General features: G+C 38.0%; 2 protein-coding genes and 3 non-coding genes across 5 annotated transcripts; all 5 read right to left on the minus strand.

The window, feature by feature from the left end:
• Nucleotides 1–1,127: 1,127 nt before the first annotated feature.
• rps3 (ribosomal protein S3) lies at nucleotides 1,128–9,190 on the minus strand. The gene is made up of 7 exons (XM_014986124.2): nucleotides 9,108–9,190; nucleotides 7,779–7,909; nucleotides 6,848–6,941; nucleotides 4,655–4,749; nucleotides 3,239–3,426; nucleotides 2,395–2,598; nucleotides 1,128–1,203 (listed from the first exon to the last, which is right to left on the minus strand). The coding sequence occupies exons 1-6, from the start codon at nucleotides 9,135–9,137 to the stop codon at nucleotides 2,399–2,401; spliced, it is 738 nt and encodes a 245-aa protein (XP_014841610.1). The 5' UTR covers nucleotides 9,138–9,190; the 3' UTR covers nucleotides 1,128–1,203; nucleotides 2,395–2,398.
• Nucleotides 1,382–1,531, minus strand: LOC148155743 (small nucleolar RNA SNORD15). The gene has a single exon (XR_015765168.1). It is a non-coding gene; the product is annotated as a small nucleolar RNA SNORD15 (small nucleolar RNA).
• On the minus strand, nucleotides 3,733–3,879 carry LOC148155744 (small nucleolar RNA SNORD15). Its single transcript, XR_015765166.1, has one exon. It is a non-coding gene; the product is annotated as a small nucleolar RNA SNORD15 (small nucleolar RNA).
• On the minus strand, nucleotides 5,879–6,028 carry LOC148155745 (small nucleolar RNA SNORD15). Its single transcript, XR_015765167.1, has one exon. It is a non-coding gene; the product is annotated as a small nucleolar RNA SNORD15 (small nucleolar RNA).
• Nucleotides 9,191–10,253: 1,063 nt separating the features above from the next.
• Nucleotides 10,254–17,357, minus strand: LOC106917326 (ras-related protein Rab-1B-like). Its single transcript, XM_088012107.1, has 6 exons — nucleotides 17,308–17,357; nucleotides 13,948–14,020; nucleotides 13,008–13,103; nucleotides 12,823–12,918; nucleotides 12,048–12,179; nucleotides 10,254–10,735 (listed from the first exon to the last, which is right to left on the minus strand). The coding sequence occupies exons 1-6, from the start codon at nucleotides 17,355–17,357 to the stop codon at nucleotides 10,502–10,504; spliced, it is 681 nt and encodes a 226-aa protein (XP_087868233.1). The 3' UTR covers nucleotides 10,254–10,501.
• Nucleotides 17,358–17,557: the final 200 nt, after the last annotated feature.

Genomic DNA, 17,557 nt, shown 5'->3' on the forward strand with positions numbered 1-17,557 from the left:
TAGTTCAACGCTAGGAGCAGTTATAACGGCATATGAGGAGCATATATAATTAATTCCTGAAGGCAAAGTTCTCTGTTCTCACCGGTGGGTTCTCTCAAGGTAATCTGGCTTTTATTTACAGTCCACAGTATGACATCTACAATTCTGTAATGTTAGAAATACTACTTGCTTAATTATTCTTGATCAGTTGTTCCATGGGGTGTAGATGTATTTATCTCCATCAAGAAAAGTTCACAGGTACCACCACTGATTTTGTTCAGAAGCTATTTTACCAACTTAACGATGTAACAAATTAAAACCAAGTGAAGCATCTCAACTCTCCTCTCAGATGTCTTGCTGTTTTAGCCAAACTATTTACCTCCAGCCACACCCACATGCTCTTTATTGTTTTTATTAACTTCTTCAGAGCAGAGCAGCTTTACTGAAGTGGTTTATCAAAAGACCACCTCATATTATTCTTTATATCCCTACCACTAACTAATATATGTTGAGTTGTATCTAAACATATTTTCAGCGCCAGATGAAGCTGGACGTGCGAGTCTTTTCATATTTTTTAATTTTACACCTGAGAAGTAGGGCGAGACAGTAAATCAAGAGTATATCGCGGTAACAGAATATTCACTGAACCAGAACTGCACAGCATTTTGGGTGACATTTGCACAGTTAAGGCTTTTAACCGTATTAATGTTTGGTTACCTAGCAACTCACTCGTTCTTTGGTTACCTAGCAACAGCCTGTCGAGTAACTTGCGGTGTAGGAGTTGAACTTTTTGCCACCGTGACTCGTCATAACTGATTAAAATGATCGGCTTTGCCTTTTATTTTCTTTCTAAATCAGCTGTCAGTGTTATGTTTGTCTCAAAAGTGATAGCCGTTTAATAATAGTAAATGTGGATATTTTGTTTTTGTGTAAAAAGCCAATATAAAAAGACGTGGAATACAAAGAGGAAAAAAAACTGGATCAGACAAATGGCACAAGTTTGGTAGCATTTCACATATTTAAAACAAACAAAAACCTACTCAATAATTACTGATGTCAGCTGATATGCAACGCTTATAATGTGATGTGTTTTCAGCCCCACTGAAATGTTAAAGTTTTGAAAGAAAGAAAAACCAAAACTCAAAAAGTGTATTTTCCTGATTTTATTGTTTTGTACACAAAAATGCCAGAGTCTTCAATCCATCCAGTAGAACGGTTAAAAACCTGCAAAAGCAAAAAAAAAAATCTAAATTAAAACCAGTTTCACTTAACATATTACATAAATAAAATAATTAACAGTTCAGTAAATTCTAAACTTCTCAGTTTTCTACAGTTTTTACAGAAATGTCTCCTATTTTGCACATTTTCAACACACGGTGACCATTTTTTGTGCGTTTTCAGCCCTTCTCAGACAAATGCCTCGATGTCTTCAACTGAAACAACCTCACTGGTCTGATGGACCGGAGCAGGACCACAGAACGTGAAACTGAACCGGTCACAACCAGAACCAGACAGAGACCAGTTCCGACTCGTCATCGTCTCATCATTGAAGGGACACAAACAAATACTAAGAAAAATACAAACATTTTCCTTAAAACTCAGTTTTAATTTGAACTACCAATTGGACTTTTTCTGTCTGAAACGGATTTATGGATTTGTTTGTGTTTCCGCTTGTCAATTCAGCTTTTCAGAAATGTTTTTATTTTCTCCAGAGGTCTGAAACAGAAGAAAATCTCTATTTATGCATCATTTTATTATCAGCTCCTCCTAGTGGAGACATTTAATACTATCTTTAATTTCCCAAGTTCAGCTGATTAACTTCAGGGCTCAAACGATTAAACGCAATGAATCGATTATTGAAATAACCGTTGACTAATTTAGTATTTGGTTATAAATGTATATATATATATTTTACATTCAAGATAATAAAAAAAATCTCTGTAATTATGTTTTAGCCAAAACTCCTCAAGTGGTGTAGTTTTAGCTTCACCTGGTTCTGACTAAAGAAATACTTTTATTGCATTTTAGAGAATAAAACGTTTTTCTTCTTTAAAAAAGCAATTTAATTACCTTTAATGTTATTTTTTAATGCATTTTCATTTAAGTGGTTAAATGAAAATTCTGCAGAATGTGCCTTTTTTCTACCAGATTGTCAATAGATTAAATACAGTTAATGCAGTCCTGATCAACTCATCTATGTAAAATCATTAAATGTTGCCATATTACTACAGTGGGAGCCATTTTTCAGTCACCTGACACTGACAGGACCCAGAAATCATGCAGGACGCTTTTATTATTTCTGCATAAACTAAAAGCTTGCCTTAACTCCCACATGTTTTTTTTTCTTGAACGATGAAGAAAATCAAATTCTTTAATGATTAAAACTGCACATGAGAATCCTCCGGCTCTTCTTACCCTCTTATGCGGTGGGTACAGCAACTCCCTGGGGCATGACGGGCACCTCGGGCTTGGCTCCCTTCTGCTCCGACGTGGGTGTGGTGGGCAGGTTCTCCTCCTTGGGCTCCACGATGCTGACGTGGTCGGGCAGCGGCTTCTTGGGGCCGATCTTACCGCTGGGGTCCCAGGGCAGCATGATTTTCACCTTGATGCCCAGCACACCTACAGAACAACAGAAAAACGACGACTCAGGGTTTGCTCGTCTCACTGAAACCAACAACTCATTTTGACTTTTACTGCAGTAAAATTCAACCAGTTTCAAGGCAAGAAAACTTTTCCAGCACCACTTTGGAGTTAAAAACACCACAAATGAACTGAAAGAAGAGTTTCAATTCACCATCATATCTCATTTACTGTTATTCATGAAGTCTTGTGATAGTATTCTACATTTTATAGCAGTGACAAGATAAAATAAAATAAAACAAATTATGTTTTGGAATGTCTCTTTCACACGGCTGACACACCTGACTGGTCTGAGAACAAAACACGAATTAAATGTTTAAAGAGAATATTCACAAAAAATTACAAAAGAAAAATCTGCGTGCTCTTTGTTCCTGAAAACACACATCTTGAAGTTAACGGTTAACATGTTAACTTCATGTTAACATTATTACGCCCCGGTATGTTTGCATGCAAAACCATCAATAAAAATATTAATTAGTGAAGCTTTCAGTTTGGATACCAACAACTTTCAAGGACCGTCTGCAGAAATCAAGCACTTTCCAAACCTTGAAAACACCAAAGTGAAATCATCTGGTTTGTTTCATCAGCCTGGAGGGTCAGGAAACGGGCCGGTACTCACCCTGCCTCAGCAGGACATGGCGAACCGCCGTGTCGACGTAATAGTTGACGGGGTCTCCGCTGTGGATCATCAGGCCGTCCACGAACTTCATGGACTTTGCCCTCTGACCCCTCAGCTTCCCGGAGACCACGACCTCGCAGCCCTTGGCGCCGCTCTCCATGATGAATCTCAGAACGCCGTAGCAAGCCCTGAAAGCAAATAAACCACAGAAAAATCTGGTTTGCAACAACTGGGTCTCAGAAAAACTGAATCATTTTCAGGAATTTTATTGCAAATTTGGAATAAGAGCAGCCAGGTTTGAACCGCTAACTGAATTAGCAACAACACAAAAGTATTAGCTTTAATTTAACAACTCCAGCAAATTATTAATCGGATTAATCAATTAATGAAATGATCATCAACTAATTTAGTAAAACATATTTGAACTGGATTATGTAGACTCAAAAAAGGTCATTTTCTACAAGAACAACATATTCAGAGCAGTAAATTCACACCCTTCTCAGACAAATGCCTCGATGTCTTCAACCGAAAAAGCCTCGCTGTTCTGCTGGACCGGAGCAGAACCACAGAACGTGGATCAGAACCAGCCACCAGAACCAGACAGAGACCAGTTCCGACTCGTCATCGTCTCATCACTGAAGGGACCGAAGCTGAGCAAACATTTAACAATTAAAACGTTTAGAGGATTAAAACCTGAAGCTCAGCAGAACAGCCTGAACTGATCCAAAACCAGGTTAACTGGGTTCTACAAAACGACTACAAGATTCAGTTCATTGGTAAAAAGTCTCCTGTAAACAGACATCTGGGTTCATCTCATAAAGTACCACGTTTAAAGTCGTCAAATTGTCGGTTTTTATAACCAGTCAGAGTCGGAATATATAAAACTCAGTTCTAACTGAGTTCATCTGTTTCTAAATCAGATAAATTAGTATTTTTCATCAGCTCCTCCAGCCTGAACCTCTGAGTCCTGGACGATGTTTTCACACCCGATAGTCCTGAACTACTGAAGGAAACAACAAAAACCTCTAATGACGACACTGAGCTCAACTTCCCTCCTCAGAAAATGTTAAAGACGGAGTAGAGTCAGATTTTAACGGGTTTAGGATTTCTCTTTCATCTTCTGCAAAATCATTTCTGGTTTGTTTTGGTTGTTTTACCCAGAATGCCCTGTGCTGTAATCCACTTCCTGCTTTTGGAGCGCAGCGTTCACTCAAGGCTTTTAGGCGGATCAGAGTTTGCTTGTTTGGTTCGCATTCACACCTCCCCAAACGAACCAGACGTTTTAGTCAAATGAGCTGTAGTTGGATTAAAGTGATCTAAACATGGCTGGCGTGAATGCAGCCTAAACCAACAGCAACAAAACTAGCAGTCGGGTTTGTCTCAGCATCTCTCGTTGGTTATTGAAGCTCTGCTTACCTTCGCACTGCCAGGCCTCCCAGCAGCTTGTAGCGCAGAGACTCAGCCTGGGCGATGGCACAAAGACCACGGGTGGCAACTTTCTCAGCATACAACTGAAAAAAGAAACAGTTCAAACGTAGTTAAACATCACACGTAAACTGCATAAATTAAAAAGTCTACACTCAGTTGGAGTACCGTATTTTCCGTACTATAAGGCGCACCTAAAAACCTTCAATTTCCTCAAAAGCCGACAGTGCGCCTTATAATCCGGTGCGCCTTATATATGGACCAATATTGAGCCACAACAGGTCTAGCAACGGACCTTACCACAGGGGCCGCATTTCATTGGCTAATGCCCATTTTACGTCACAGCGCAGCTAGTGCGTGACCGTCTCACAAACACAAGCTACAGTACTAAACACATGCTAATGTACATTGTGGACCATCAAAACCATGAATGCCGACTTACCCAGCCTTGCAAGAACAATAGGCATCAGCTATATGCTGAGGGTGTGAGGATCTGCTGTTTTCCTCATCTGTCGGTAGCTTTTAGCTGTGACGCGCACAATGTTAGAGGCATCCCGTGGCTCAAACACCTTGATGTCGTCCAAAAAAGATGACATGAACTTGTTGGTTCCCCTGTCCATTGTCGTGGCTGATATTTTGTGAAAATCCGGCAGAAATGCTACGCTAATTAACTCAGATCGAAATGAAAGACCTCATGTTTACACAGACATGCAGTAAGCTGCTTACGTAGTTGGTCCACTACGGTTCTTTTTCCCCGTAGAAGAAGAAATGCGCGGTGCATGCTGGGATAGTTGTCAGAACGTTGGTTTGTTAATAAAGTTTGATAATACATTTAAAGCCAGGGGGGAGGGGCAGGGGAAGAGAGACAGAGACTCTCTGCAGCATGTCGGTTGGTCTGTGTTACCCAGAAAGCAGTTGGGCATAATATCGCAACACCAACACCGTGAGTGAAACAACGACTGGGCCAGCCTACTATATAAAGTACTCGGGGACCAGTTCTTTATAAATGTGGATGTGTAATAATAGAGTATGACGCGTCTATTCTATGCGCCTTATAATGCGGTGCGCCTAATATATGAAAAAAGTCCTAAAATAGGCCATTCAGTGAAGGTGCGCCTTATAATCCCGTGCGCCTTATAGTGCGGAAAATACGGTAGTTAAATTAAATGCACAGATTTATGTAAATAAGCTCCTAGTTGTGAAACTGGTTTCTGCCCTTCTCAGACAAATGCCTCAGTGTCTTCACGTGAAAAGGAACCCTGGATCTGAGGAACTGGAGCAGAACCACAGAACGTGGTTCTGAACCGGCAACCTGCAGAACCAGAGAGGCTCCTGTTCCGTCTCGTCATCGAATCATCACAGAAGGGGAATCAGTGATTAGAAAAACTTTAGATGCTTTAACGGGGCAGTACTATGTGTTTTTCAGGCACATTGTGCCACTTTGCAGCACCATCAATTAACTGTGTTTCCCTCAGCTGTTATATCAAATATGACAAATTTGACTTTGTAATTTAACGCCTTGAACTTGGGCCTCTGGAAAACCTCCTGCTGTTTCTGAAACTCCTCCTCCAGGAAGTCATCACTTCATGGCTCCTCTATTAAACGTTTAACAACGTTTTTACCAGGTTTTTGAGAAGTAGCTCCTATAATGAGCTCAGCAGCTCCACCAGGTGTTTGCTAATTGCTGCTGGCTAGTCTGAAGGAGCTGAGGGGGAATATCGGTGGATGACTGCTCTGTGAGGTGGAAGCTCAGAAACTTGTAAACTACATAAGAGGAGGAGCTGTGCCTCGAAGGCGGGGCTAGGTCCACCAAGGCGTTTTTCACAGCTGAATGGTTGCCATGGAGTCTAAATGATTTCTCAAACATGCATCAAAAAATTCAAAGGAAGAATTCAGTTATGTCTGTGATGAGGGAATAAACCTCAGGAAAGTTGATTTAACACGATACCGCCCCTTTAAGAAAAATGCAAATATCCTTTCTAAATAGTAGAGAATGATTCCTAATAATGCTTCTTCTGTTTTAAATGATCCAAGTCCAGTAATCCAGAGCTGCCATTTTGCAACTGACTGTCTCAGTACCGGGCCAGAACATGAAACCATTTGACTGAGCCTCCAGGACAGAAGTTCTGGACGACTGGACTCGGTCATCCCTGACCTCGGCGAAGGTCGTTCTGCTCGGCTCACCTCCACGCTGCCCTCAGGGAAGCCGAACCGCTTCTGGACCACAGCGGTCAGCTCTCTGATCCGACGGCCCTTCTCTCCCAGAACATTCTGGGTCCTGAAAACAGAGAAGAAAATGTTTCAAAATGTGCCGTAGACAGAAGAAACCAAACATCCTCTTGGTCCGGTACAGTTTCCTACTGGACTGGGACACCTGCATCATTAGAGCTGTAATAAATGTGTATTTGGAGGTTAAAAACAAGAATTGTGATTAAAATTAGATGATTTCTTCTTGGTTATCAGCAGGTTAATTACAAACAAAGAGTACAGATTGGTTAACTAAATGGTCTCTCTACAAATCCAAAGCGAGTCGTAATCTCTGATGACACCAAAGAATATCATGAATTTTTAAAATAATCTGCTCAAACAAATCCTGGACACACGAAGAGAAATTATGTAATCTCTCCACTCTACCTTAGTACAGTCGATTATAAAAGGAGGTATCAACAAGCAACAACAAATAGCCATGTCACAACAAGCAATTAATCACATTACAGATTAAAATAAGATCCATTCTGATTATTAATATTTTTTAAAAGGCAGTTCTGTTTAGAGACGTCATAATCCATTTTATTTATGATTTCAGTTGTGTTTTTCCTTTTTATTTATTTTTGGTTGTTTTTCATTTAGGATATTTAAGGTGTCTCTAGTTGCAGTGTGGAGTGTTATGTACAAAATTAAAGTTTATTAATCCTTATGAAGGAAAACATGGGAATATTAAGCCACCATCATTATCAATAAACTACTTGAAATTGGTCAAAACACAATATTGCCATTCACAACAAATACTAATTGGACAATTTATCGTCCAGTAAAATTGGTAATGGTGACGGGCCCAACAACTGACAGCAAACCAAAGGAAGAGTTACAGATATGCTGAAGGAGAGTTAATCACCTTGTGGCCAGGATGATGATCTCAGTCCTGGTTGGGGTCACGCGCACCTCCACGCCGGAGTAGCCGTCCTCAGCTAGCTCACGAGTCAGGAACTCGTTCAGCTCGGCCTTGAAGATACCGTCTGCGACGAACTAACAGAGAAAAAGGCAGTTTTTTTTTTTTTTAAACACAATTATATCAAATCAGACAATATTGGATCCTGAATAATATTAAATTCTGCAAGTGTGCCTGCCAGATAGTTATAAAGGGTAAACTGTCTGCAGAGCTTACATTTTAAGACCATAAATCTAATGGTGATCACAGAGAAGGGATCAGTGTACAAACGAATAATTTCAATAGAAAACACCCACAAAGAACCAGCTATTAAATAGTTGAAACTCTTTATTGCAACAAATCACTGCTCTATAGCAAATAACACTGAAACATTTTTAAGAACTCAAGCAACTGTCAGTGGCTTAATTTGCAGACTTTTCCATGATTGTGAACCAAACTTTAATTATGAAATCCTATTGTCCACCATATAAAGTTCATATTAATTTTCATTGGTGCAAATAAGCCTCACAAATCCTCTCTAAACCTTTACTATTGGGTTTTACCATTTTTATTAATTGTAATTATGGCTTATGATTTACAATATTAGGAGCACAGGATTGTAAGACATTTTATTCTAGCAATCTGACACAATAAGAGTAAAAACACTGCACAAATATTAAAAAGCACACTAAAACAATAGCAGTTGGATTTGATTGTTTTTAATCTTCAAGTATTAGCCATAAACACACAATAACAGGCTTCACAAGTCAGCTTTGCTGACAAGAGTCCTAAGTTATGCTTGGTAAACAAATGAAGCTTAATGTAAACTATGTATTTCTCCTATCTATTTGGCATAAGCTCAGTATCTTTACTTCAAACTGTAGCGTATGTATATACAGACAGACATTTTTCTGTAAAATGTAACGACGACGGTGTTTCACTAAATCGCCAATAGCTTTTTGTATTTTAATTATTCCGCCATTAGACTAACTGACCTGATACAAGTCAGAGAAACGTATTAAAATGCATTTACGCTGTCTGACCACACATCTTGGAACAGAAACTGGGAGTTATTTCAGAACTTTACTGCGGCCCCGGCGAAATGAGCCATGCTAGCTATCTAAATGAGGACGCAGCACCGCCGCAGCATCTGGACCAATCCTCCCCGTATCGGAGCTGGACCGATCCGGATGACACCAGAACCAGTGGGAAACACGTCTGTTTCACTCAGTCTGGGTCCATTTTAACAAAATACCCCTGCCTGTGCGAGTAGAAAGGGGATAAAACGCCGCTAACCTTCCTCTTCTTGGAGATTTGCACCGCCATCTTCCAATAGGCCGTAGACAGGAAAGGACCCAGGAAGGATGCGGAAATGCTTTTATAGTGAACAGACAAACTTCCGGTGACGTTTTATTCAAGTTAATGCTGGGGAATGTAGTTTTCAGCCATTTCAAGGTTGACTCGAAAACAAAGCATAAAATAGAATTTGGCGTGAAATGTGGGCAGTTTTATTTTTTTACGCTTTAATAAATAAATAAATTACAAAAGACATGGCCGCTGAGGAGTTGGTGGTAAAACTTGCTTTAATTTTTCAAACACAACAGAAATATACAAACAACGTCAACAGCCAGGCATTTAGGCACTCTTTTCTTTTTAGTTGCAAGTATGTTAGCAACGTATTTGCTTGTTGAAGCCAGTCTAATTTTTTTTTTCATTTCTGGAATGATTCACGTATTAATTTTACAACTTAATCAAAAATAAGCCAAACAGCAGGTACACAAATAACTGCGTTTATTCCCCAAAGTCTCCACTAGATGGAATCACTTCTGCGTGTCAACTACTTGAAGAGTCAGGAAAAAATGATTTTTGAAGTGGGGTTTTGTTGAAATATTATAAAAAGCTACTGTTCCATGCTATCTATTTATTTAATACATTATTTTTATTAGTAGCTTTCTGTGATAGATGTTCAGTTTAACTTGTTGCAGGTGCTACAATAAAAAATAACATATCCTTGTTTACTTACATCACCCCCCATACAACGAGCAAAATAATCAATGCTTTCAGTAAATTATTTTGTTACAAATATTTCTGCTTGAAGCTTTAGACTAGAGCTATCTAATCATTTCCTATCATAACCAAACAATTTTGTTTTAGTCCTGAAACAAACGCTGATTGATTTATTTGTTGACAGGAATGAACAAAGTCACAACAAAGACTAGTACATTGAATACAATCAACTTACAGAAGTGATAGCAAATTGTGTTCTTGTGTTTTTTTATGTCTTATTTTGTAAAGCACTTTGTGGTTTCTGACCTGTAAAAGGTGCTATGTTACTTTCTTGCAAATGATTTAAAACAAAATCTTTTAAAACAAAATAATTTAAAACAAAATGTTACCCACCCAGAAGAAAACTTGAAAAACTTCAATCATTTTCCAATTTTTTAAAGCATTAATTTTTATTAGTAATTGCTTTCTACAATAGATTTTCATTTTAACTTGTTGCAGGTATTATCATTACAAATAAAGCGTCATTGTTTATTTATCTTTACTTTTATTAATACCATTTTGTTACAATAAATAATGTTCAAAACATATTTTCTACTCAAACAGCTCCAGGTGTTAATTTTAACAGAAAATATAACAACAATTGCATCTGGTACAATCTGGAAATTAGTTAATCTAATTGATCCTCAGCAGCAGTTATTGGCCTCCTGTGTCTGTTTGTCCCCACCGAGCCAGACGGGGGCGCTGTTGATCTTGGTGGTCTGACCTCTGGCCTGTGTGGAGTCCCCCGGCATGCCGCCTCCCTCCCTGGCGAGCCGCTTGTGGATCCCGGCGGCCATGGTAAGGAAGGCCTTCTCCACGTTGTCTGCACTCTTGGCGCTGGTTTCTAGAAAGGGGATCTTCAGAGAAGAGGCCAGATCCTAATAATGACATGGAAAAGAACAAACATGTTGCAAATTTAGGATAATAGCAACCCCAAAACACACCATAAGCAAGCACCATAATATTGTTATTTATGTTTTGTCTTAAATCTTTAAGCTCTATTCACCTTTATTGGCATTCCTGACAATAATAAGATAAACGATTATCTAAATTTAAAGCCTTTACATTTATAAATATGTTTGTTCAAGCAGGAATAGACTCATTTTTTTCCAGCTCACCTCATAGTTCAAGGAACGGCTGCTGATAAGTCAATGGACGAAGGTTGATTTATGTCGGGCAAAATATTTTTCTTTTGATTTGACCAGCAAATGTGTATTATTATCCAACTAGAAGGCCTTGAGCACCAGATTTTGACTTACAGGGGCAGTAATATGTATTTTCAAGGCACATATTGTCATTTTATAGCACAATCATGTTACCTTCAATTGTTATAAAAAATTCTGTGTACATTAAATATGACTTCAAAGAAATTTGACTTCATAATTTAAAGCCTTGGAATTGGGCCTCTGCCTCTTTAAGAAACTCCTGCTCTTTCTGAAACTCCTCCTTCAGGAGGCTCCTCTATCAACCTTTTAGTATATTTTTAATTTTTTAATTTTTTTTTTACCAGCGTTTCACTTAGAGGTCGCTCCTATAATGAGCTCAGCTGATGCACAGTTCCACCATGTGTTTACTAATTGCTGCTGGCTAGTCTGAAGGAGCTGGGAAGCTTGGAAATTGCAGCTACGAGGAGAAGATCCAATTTCCAAGCTTCTTGAAGGCAGAGCTATGTCCCCCCAGGCGTTTTGCACAGATTAATGGTTGCCATGGAGATTAAATGATTTCTTAAATGTGCATTAAATAATAAAACCAACACTCCAGTTACATTTTTGATGAGGGAATTACATTATAGCATGAAATAAAATAAAAAAAGTCTATTTTATATAATACTATCCTTTTAAAATGTTCTGATATCTCAAAAAGTTTATGATGCACTTCACTTGATCAAGGTTTCCAGAACTTTTGGAGGAGAAACAGGCCCACAGCATCACAGGTCATCCACTATGCATACATAACCTCATACTTCTTTGTTTTTATAATTATAATTTTCAGAGATTGTTTACGTTTGGATTTACTGCATCTGACTCCTTCTGGTGCAGAATTATGACTCATATCTCACATCAATGACGTAAAAAGTCTGATGAAATGTGACATGACCGTTCTGACTGCAAACACTTTGTAACAATCAGACACTGCGGATTTAATACGACATATGGAAAACACACAAACAGCAGAAACATTGCTTGTTACCTGAGCCGTAGCAGCATCCACCACTTTCTTACTGACCAGGTCCGATTTGTTTCCCACCAGCAGCCTGGAGACGTTCTCGCAGGCGTACCGATCTATTTCGTCCAGCCACTGCTTCACATTGTTGAAGGACTCCTGAGGAAACATCCACAGATTCAATGTTAATATTAAAACTTCCTGTTTCACTGAATATTTTGAAAAAACAAACAAAAAAACTCATATTATGGCCCTTGTAGACAGAAAAAGAGGAGTACGTTTCTGTCAAAAATCTTTTTTCTGAAAAAAAATTGTTTGAAAAGTCAAAAATTTGCAAAAAAAACTCATAAATATTTAGATTAATATAAAAAACTTTCTAGAGAAAAACTTCAAAATTTCTGAGTTTGAAAAGTTGAAAATCTTGCTAAAAATCTAAATAAGAGTTTTTTAAGGTTAGTCTTAGAAATTCTTTTAAAAAATTGGAAATATTGTGATCCTAAAGTTAAGAATTTTTGACTTTTGAAACTCAGAAATGTACAATTTTAATCTGTCTTTTTTGAAGAAAATTTGCAACTTTTCAAACTTAAATTTCTGGTTTTTTATTTTTATTTTTTTTTTTACAAAATTTCTGAAATTAAGTAAAACATTTCTGAGTATTTTCCAGCAATTTTTTGATTTTTCAAACTGAGAAATTTCTTTGGTTTTTTTTTCTAGAAAATTTCTGTGAATTTCTTTGGCAAAAGTTTTTTATTTTTTTTATCTTCAATGGCCCTAATACACCATCGTAAAAACACTCACTAACCTGTTCGGTTACATCGTAAACAATGATGATGCCATGTGCTCCTCTGTAGTAGCTGGAGGTGATTGTTCGAAACCTCTCTTGACCTGCAGTGTCCCACTGAAGTCATTCACACACAACATTAGCAGGCTTGTTTTAACAGATAAACTTTTTAAAGACAAAGAGCATCTGGAACATTATAAACTCACAATCTGCAGCTTCACAGTCTTCCCATCCATGTCGATGGTCCTGATTTTGAAGTCAACCCCAATGGTGGAGATGTAGCTCTCAGTGTAGGTGTCATCCTGCACCAAGTTTAAAGTGGAAGAGTTGTTTTTCTGTCAATAAGGCCTTGTGATACGTAGCTATGATCAATAGCTTATTAGGGCAATTGCAGATAAAAAAATTTTTTTGTAAATTTTTGCCAAAAACTCTGAAATTTTGAGATCAATTTCAGAAAATTTCTAGAAAAAAATATGGAAATTATCAGAATTCAAAAAGTTTCTGACTTTTTTTTTTGGCAGAAATGTACTTTTTTCTATGCATCATAGAACATAGCCGTATCTTTATAAAACCGAATATCTCCACCATAACTTTTAAAAAATGAAAATGTACACAATGAATCAGTTTCAGAAAAATTTTGATTCACTTTACACCTGCACAAATACAATGGTGTTTTAAATATACCAAACCTATAGGGGGCGGTGTAGCGCAAAGCTGAAACCTACGTCCGCCAATCAGATTGCTTCAAAACAACCGCGACTTCCTGTTAGGAATTAAAGATGGCGATAGGACGTTCGTGTGGAAGGACGGGTATATTGGTTGGACTACTTCTTAATAGCAAATTAGAATATAGAGTTATTAAAACCTATAATAATCTCGACTAGGAATCATGTCAAAGCATGTATGTGGACATATTTGTACATTATTTGTTGCAGAACGTAATGCACAAGACCCTAAATCTCTGAACACTCAAACACAAGTAGTGAGTTTTCTCAAATCTACACTTAGGGCGGAATTGTTATAAATAATTTTAGTTATATTTAGTTGAGTTTTCATGTCGATGAAAGCTCAAAACGCATAGAAATGTATATGTTTTCTCAGATATCCAGCTGTTTGTGGACTAGGCATAGGAATAATGGTCCTTACTGCAAAGCGCAGCAGCAGGCACGACTTTCCGACTCCAGAGTCACCGATGAGGAGAAGCTTGAACAGGTAATCACTGAAGAGACACACAGGCATTTACAAACATTAAAACATAGGTGTGAGATATAAAGTTTAATTATTTTTACCAAATTCCCATAACATAGATACAATTCATACCCAGAAATACAGAGCATCCAGAAAGCATTAACAGCTCTTCGTTTTTTTCCACTTTTTTCTTCTGTTATTATTATTTAACTTATAACATAGAAAAATGTCTAGTTGTAAGTGAAACTACAGTGAAACTGGTACTTTTTTATCTTTATCTTGCTAAAAAGTTACTTGTAAGTTAACTTGTCATATTTCAAGTGTTTTGCACTAGAAACTAGACCAAACACACTTGGTAAGATTTTGTGTTTTTGCAGTGCAGTCATCATGTTTGGAAGAACTTATGATGTGTGAAAAATGTCTTGTAAGAGAAATAATCTGCCAATGAAACAGTACTTTTACATCAATATTAAGGAATTATTGACTTAAAACAAGCTCCTATGTCTTGCTGAAAAGTTAGTTGTAAATTACTTTTATCTTATTTCAAGTTTACTAAGATATCTGCACTAAAAACTAGACAAAAATACTAGTCCTGATCCAAGGATGAACTCACATTGACTTTAGATAAAAATAATTAAACTGCATTCATAAATGATGGTAAACTATATGCGCCTCCTAAAAACTGCCCAAATTAGCAGCTAAAAACAATTTTTAACAATCCACATCTGTAGTTTCTGACGTGTCTTCCAGTCTATATGTGACCTGAATGTTTTCACCTAACTTTACCAGTCACACATCACATTCAGAGAGGAAAACTTACTATTCAGGATTCATGATTGGTGAGGTTCTTCACACGATTAGACTCAAAAAGAAACCAATCCTGAAACTAAATCCTGAGTGGAGAGAAGGCCAGGGAGTCTCTGGAAATGTTGTGTTCTGGTCCCAGAAGCCTGTTTGTGGAAGTCGGATGCTGTTCTCCGGAGGACAGCAAGCAGAAAACGCTGTCTGTGTCTGACTTATGAGCTGACTGCTTCATTATTTATTAATAAAGTTCAGCTCAGGTTACACCGGGGACAGCACCTGGAACCAGGACACCCAGTTTAACTCGCACCATCATTTTATTTTCTTCCTAAACCAGAACACAGTTAAGCTAGCTGCTTCAGATATTCAGTAAGCAAAGCTTCTGCGCAGCTGTTGTTGTTTATGTGAAGAGCAGCTTCGCTTCAGCTTGTCGACCTGACAATATGTGCAGGGCGACGTCATACGACAGCCGACCAATCGCAGCGCAGACACAAAAAAGCAGGAAGAAAGCAAGAAATGTAGATGCTCAAACATTTCTTACTGAGTTTCTGCAAATCCCTTTATGGGATTCAAGGTTTTATTTCTGCACTGAGATGAAATTATTCAATATGCTGCTAAGTAAACAGCCAGATGCTTGGTGCAGACTTTTTCTCTTTATTGTCTGAATATTTTTAAAGCTTTTAACACCAATAAGCCTGAAAGGTGTAGTGGCTCAAAGCCACCAGAGTTGATCATGGTTGCAGAGAAAAAGTTCAGATTTTAAGGGTGTTTTCTCTCCTGATTTTATGATAGACTTGATTTGATTGCAGACCAAAATTTGTTACATTTCCAGGTCTGCACTATATCAAATGAACCAAACCCTTTGAAAACCTGTTCCCCTGCTCACCTGTGGGGGCGCTGCACCAAGGAAATGACATGAAAACCTCTGAAGAGGACACTGATATCTACAATCTTCTTCATGGAATTTAAACAGAAATGGGGTGGCGTCAGATTTTAGCTGTTGTAAGATTACTCTTTTGTCTTTGGTAAAATACCATGGACCATTTTTCTTCTCAGGCTGTTTTTACCCAGAATGCCCTGCGCTGTAGTCCACTTCCTGCTTTTGGAGCGGTTTCCGGTCTGCTTGGCGTTCACATATGCATTCAAACCGCACCAGAGTTCACTTCAACCGAACCGAGTCAGAGGTTTACTTTTTTGGTCCCATAAAAGTAATATTATGGAGGCATGGATAGTTAATCTGGATTAGAAATAAAACACCAAACGGAACAAACTGGAAGAAAAAAATAATTCAAACGGGGGTGATTTTACTGCTGAAAAATAACAAACATGACCAAGCAGCCGACTGAGGACCCAAACTGACTTTTAACATGACTTTTAAACTTCTGCTAATTTGCCTTCACTTTTTGTCTTTATTGTGTTAATTTCTCATATACTTAATATTTAGTGTTTGGTTTGTTGTTTTTCTGTGGTTTTTATCTTTTTGCACTTAGTTTATTATTGAACAAATGTATTGTTTTGTTCAAATCTGATCATTTCTTTTTCTTTATTACATCTTCCTGCATCTCTTTATTTCCAGATATTAATTCCTTCGTTTTTGATCCTTGTTCTTTCTATTTTCCCTCCGTTTTCTGAATTTTCTCTTTCTATATTTTTTATTTATTCATTTTTTTGTGTCCTCCATCAAATCTCCCTTACTTTTTCCATATTCATGTGTTGCTTTTTGTTTCTTTCTTGTCTCCTTCTTTCTTGTTTTCTGCTCTTTTCTTCATCTATTCTTCCATCATTTCTCCTCTTCTTTTGGCGAACTGGCCAGGGGAACCAAATGAAAGTGATTTACTTTAATTCAGCGCCAGCTCCCATGTGTGACCCTCCTGGTCACGGGAACGAGCAGCGAGCAGAGGATTGAGAAGACATGCGATGGCTGAGCAGCTGTGACGGGGTCAGAGGTCAGCAGCCCTGACAACGGCCGGTTGCTGGGACAAGCCGATCCCGATGCGGCACAGAGGTGGGAAAACTGGGGGAAGGGGAAGGAATATAGGAACGAATCGAAACAAAGAGAGAAGGTTAGAAAGCAAGGGGAAGGTCTGGGAACGTCAGAAAAAAGCAAAAACAAAACAAAACTCACAGAGGAACAAAACACGCAAAGGAAGAATCCAAAAAAATCCATTTGCATATCGGCTAATGCAGCAGAAAACAGACAACAGTGGTATAAAATCATTATTTTAAGATAACTAACAACAGAAATTGATGATTAGGCCTTTTGATTTCATCTTGTAAACTTTAGTAGCATTACAGCATCAGTCACAATCCCTCAGTTGACAGTTTTTCATTAGATATGAAATCTACAGCATCAAAATCTCTGACTTTTCTGACATCTTTTGGTGTTTTACACAAAAGCTCAAATAACTTTCATTATTATAATCCAGAAAAATGGGTAATCTTGTAGAAAGCTTACTTTAGATTGATGAAACGAGGTAAACAGTTACCTTCACCTGCAGATATAATGATGCCACTTGCCTGACTCCGTAACCTGACACGCTGCTCCAAATCATGGAAATGGCCGCCATTTTTAGACGGGACACCATCAAAAAAACAGTCAAGCATCGTCTCTGCAAATACCTGAAACCGATTTTTATGCCAACATCCGTCATTCTTGTCTGCTTCTTCTTCTTTAAAGCCCAACAAGCCTTTTGTTTCTGGACAGTTTTTGCACGGCTGCTTGGAAAGTTACAAAGTCAAAACTTAACTGCAATAATTTGTTGACAAA

The sequence above is a fragment of the Poecilia mexicana genome, unplaced genomic scaffold (assembly GCF_051168715.1).
Source record: "Poecilia mexicana isolate PSO_F unplaced genomic scaffold, ASM5116871v1 scaffold_13, whole genome shotgun sequence".
Taxonomy (NCBI): Eukaryota; Metazoa; Chordata; class Actinopteri; order Cyprinodontiformes; family Poeciliidae; genus Poecilia; species Poecilia mexicana.

What these genes read in the sequence shown, in the direction of transcription:
- rps3 (XM_014986124.2), bottom strand. Translation starts at nt 9,137, where the DNA reads ATGGCGGTGCAAATCTCCAAGAAGAGGAAG. An exon ending in AAATCTCCAAGAAGAGGAAG is followed by an intron (nt 7,910 to 9,107) that starts GTTAGCGGCGTT and finishes TTTCTCTGTTAG; the next exon opens with TTCGTCGCAGACGGTATCTT. An exon ending in CCATGTCCTGCTGAGGCAGG is followed by an intron (nt 2,599 to 3,238) that starts GTGAGTACCGGC and finishes GTTGTTCTGTAG; the next exon opens with GTGTGCTGGGCATCAAGGTG.
- LOC106917326 (XM_088012107.1), bottom strand. Translation starts at nt 17,357, where the DNA reads ATGGCGGCCATTTCCATGATTTGGAGCAGCGTGTCAGGTTACGGAGTC. An exon ending in AGACTGTGAAGCTGCAGATT is followed by an intron (nt 12,919 to 13,007) that starts GTGAGTTTATAA and finishes GAATGACTTCAG; the next exon opens with TGGGACACTGCAGGTCAAGA. An exon ending in TTTACGATGTAACCGAACAG is followed by an intron (nt 12,180 to 12,822) that starts GTTAGTGAGTGT and finishes ATGTTTCCTCAG; the next exon opens with GAGTCCTTCAACAATGTGAA.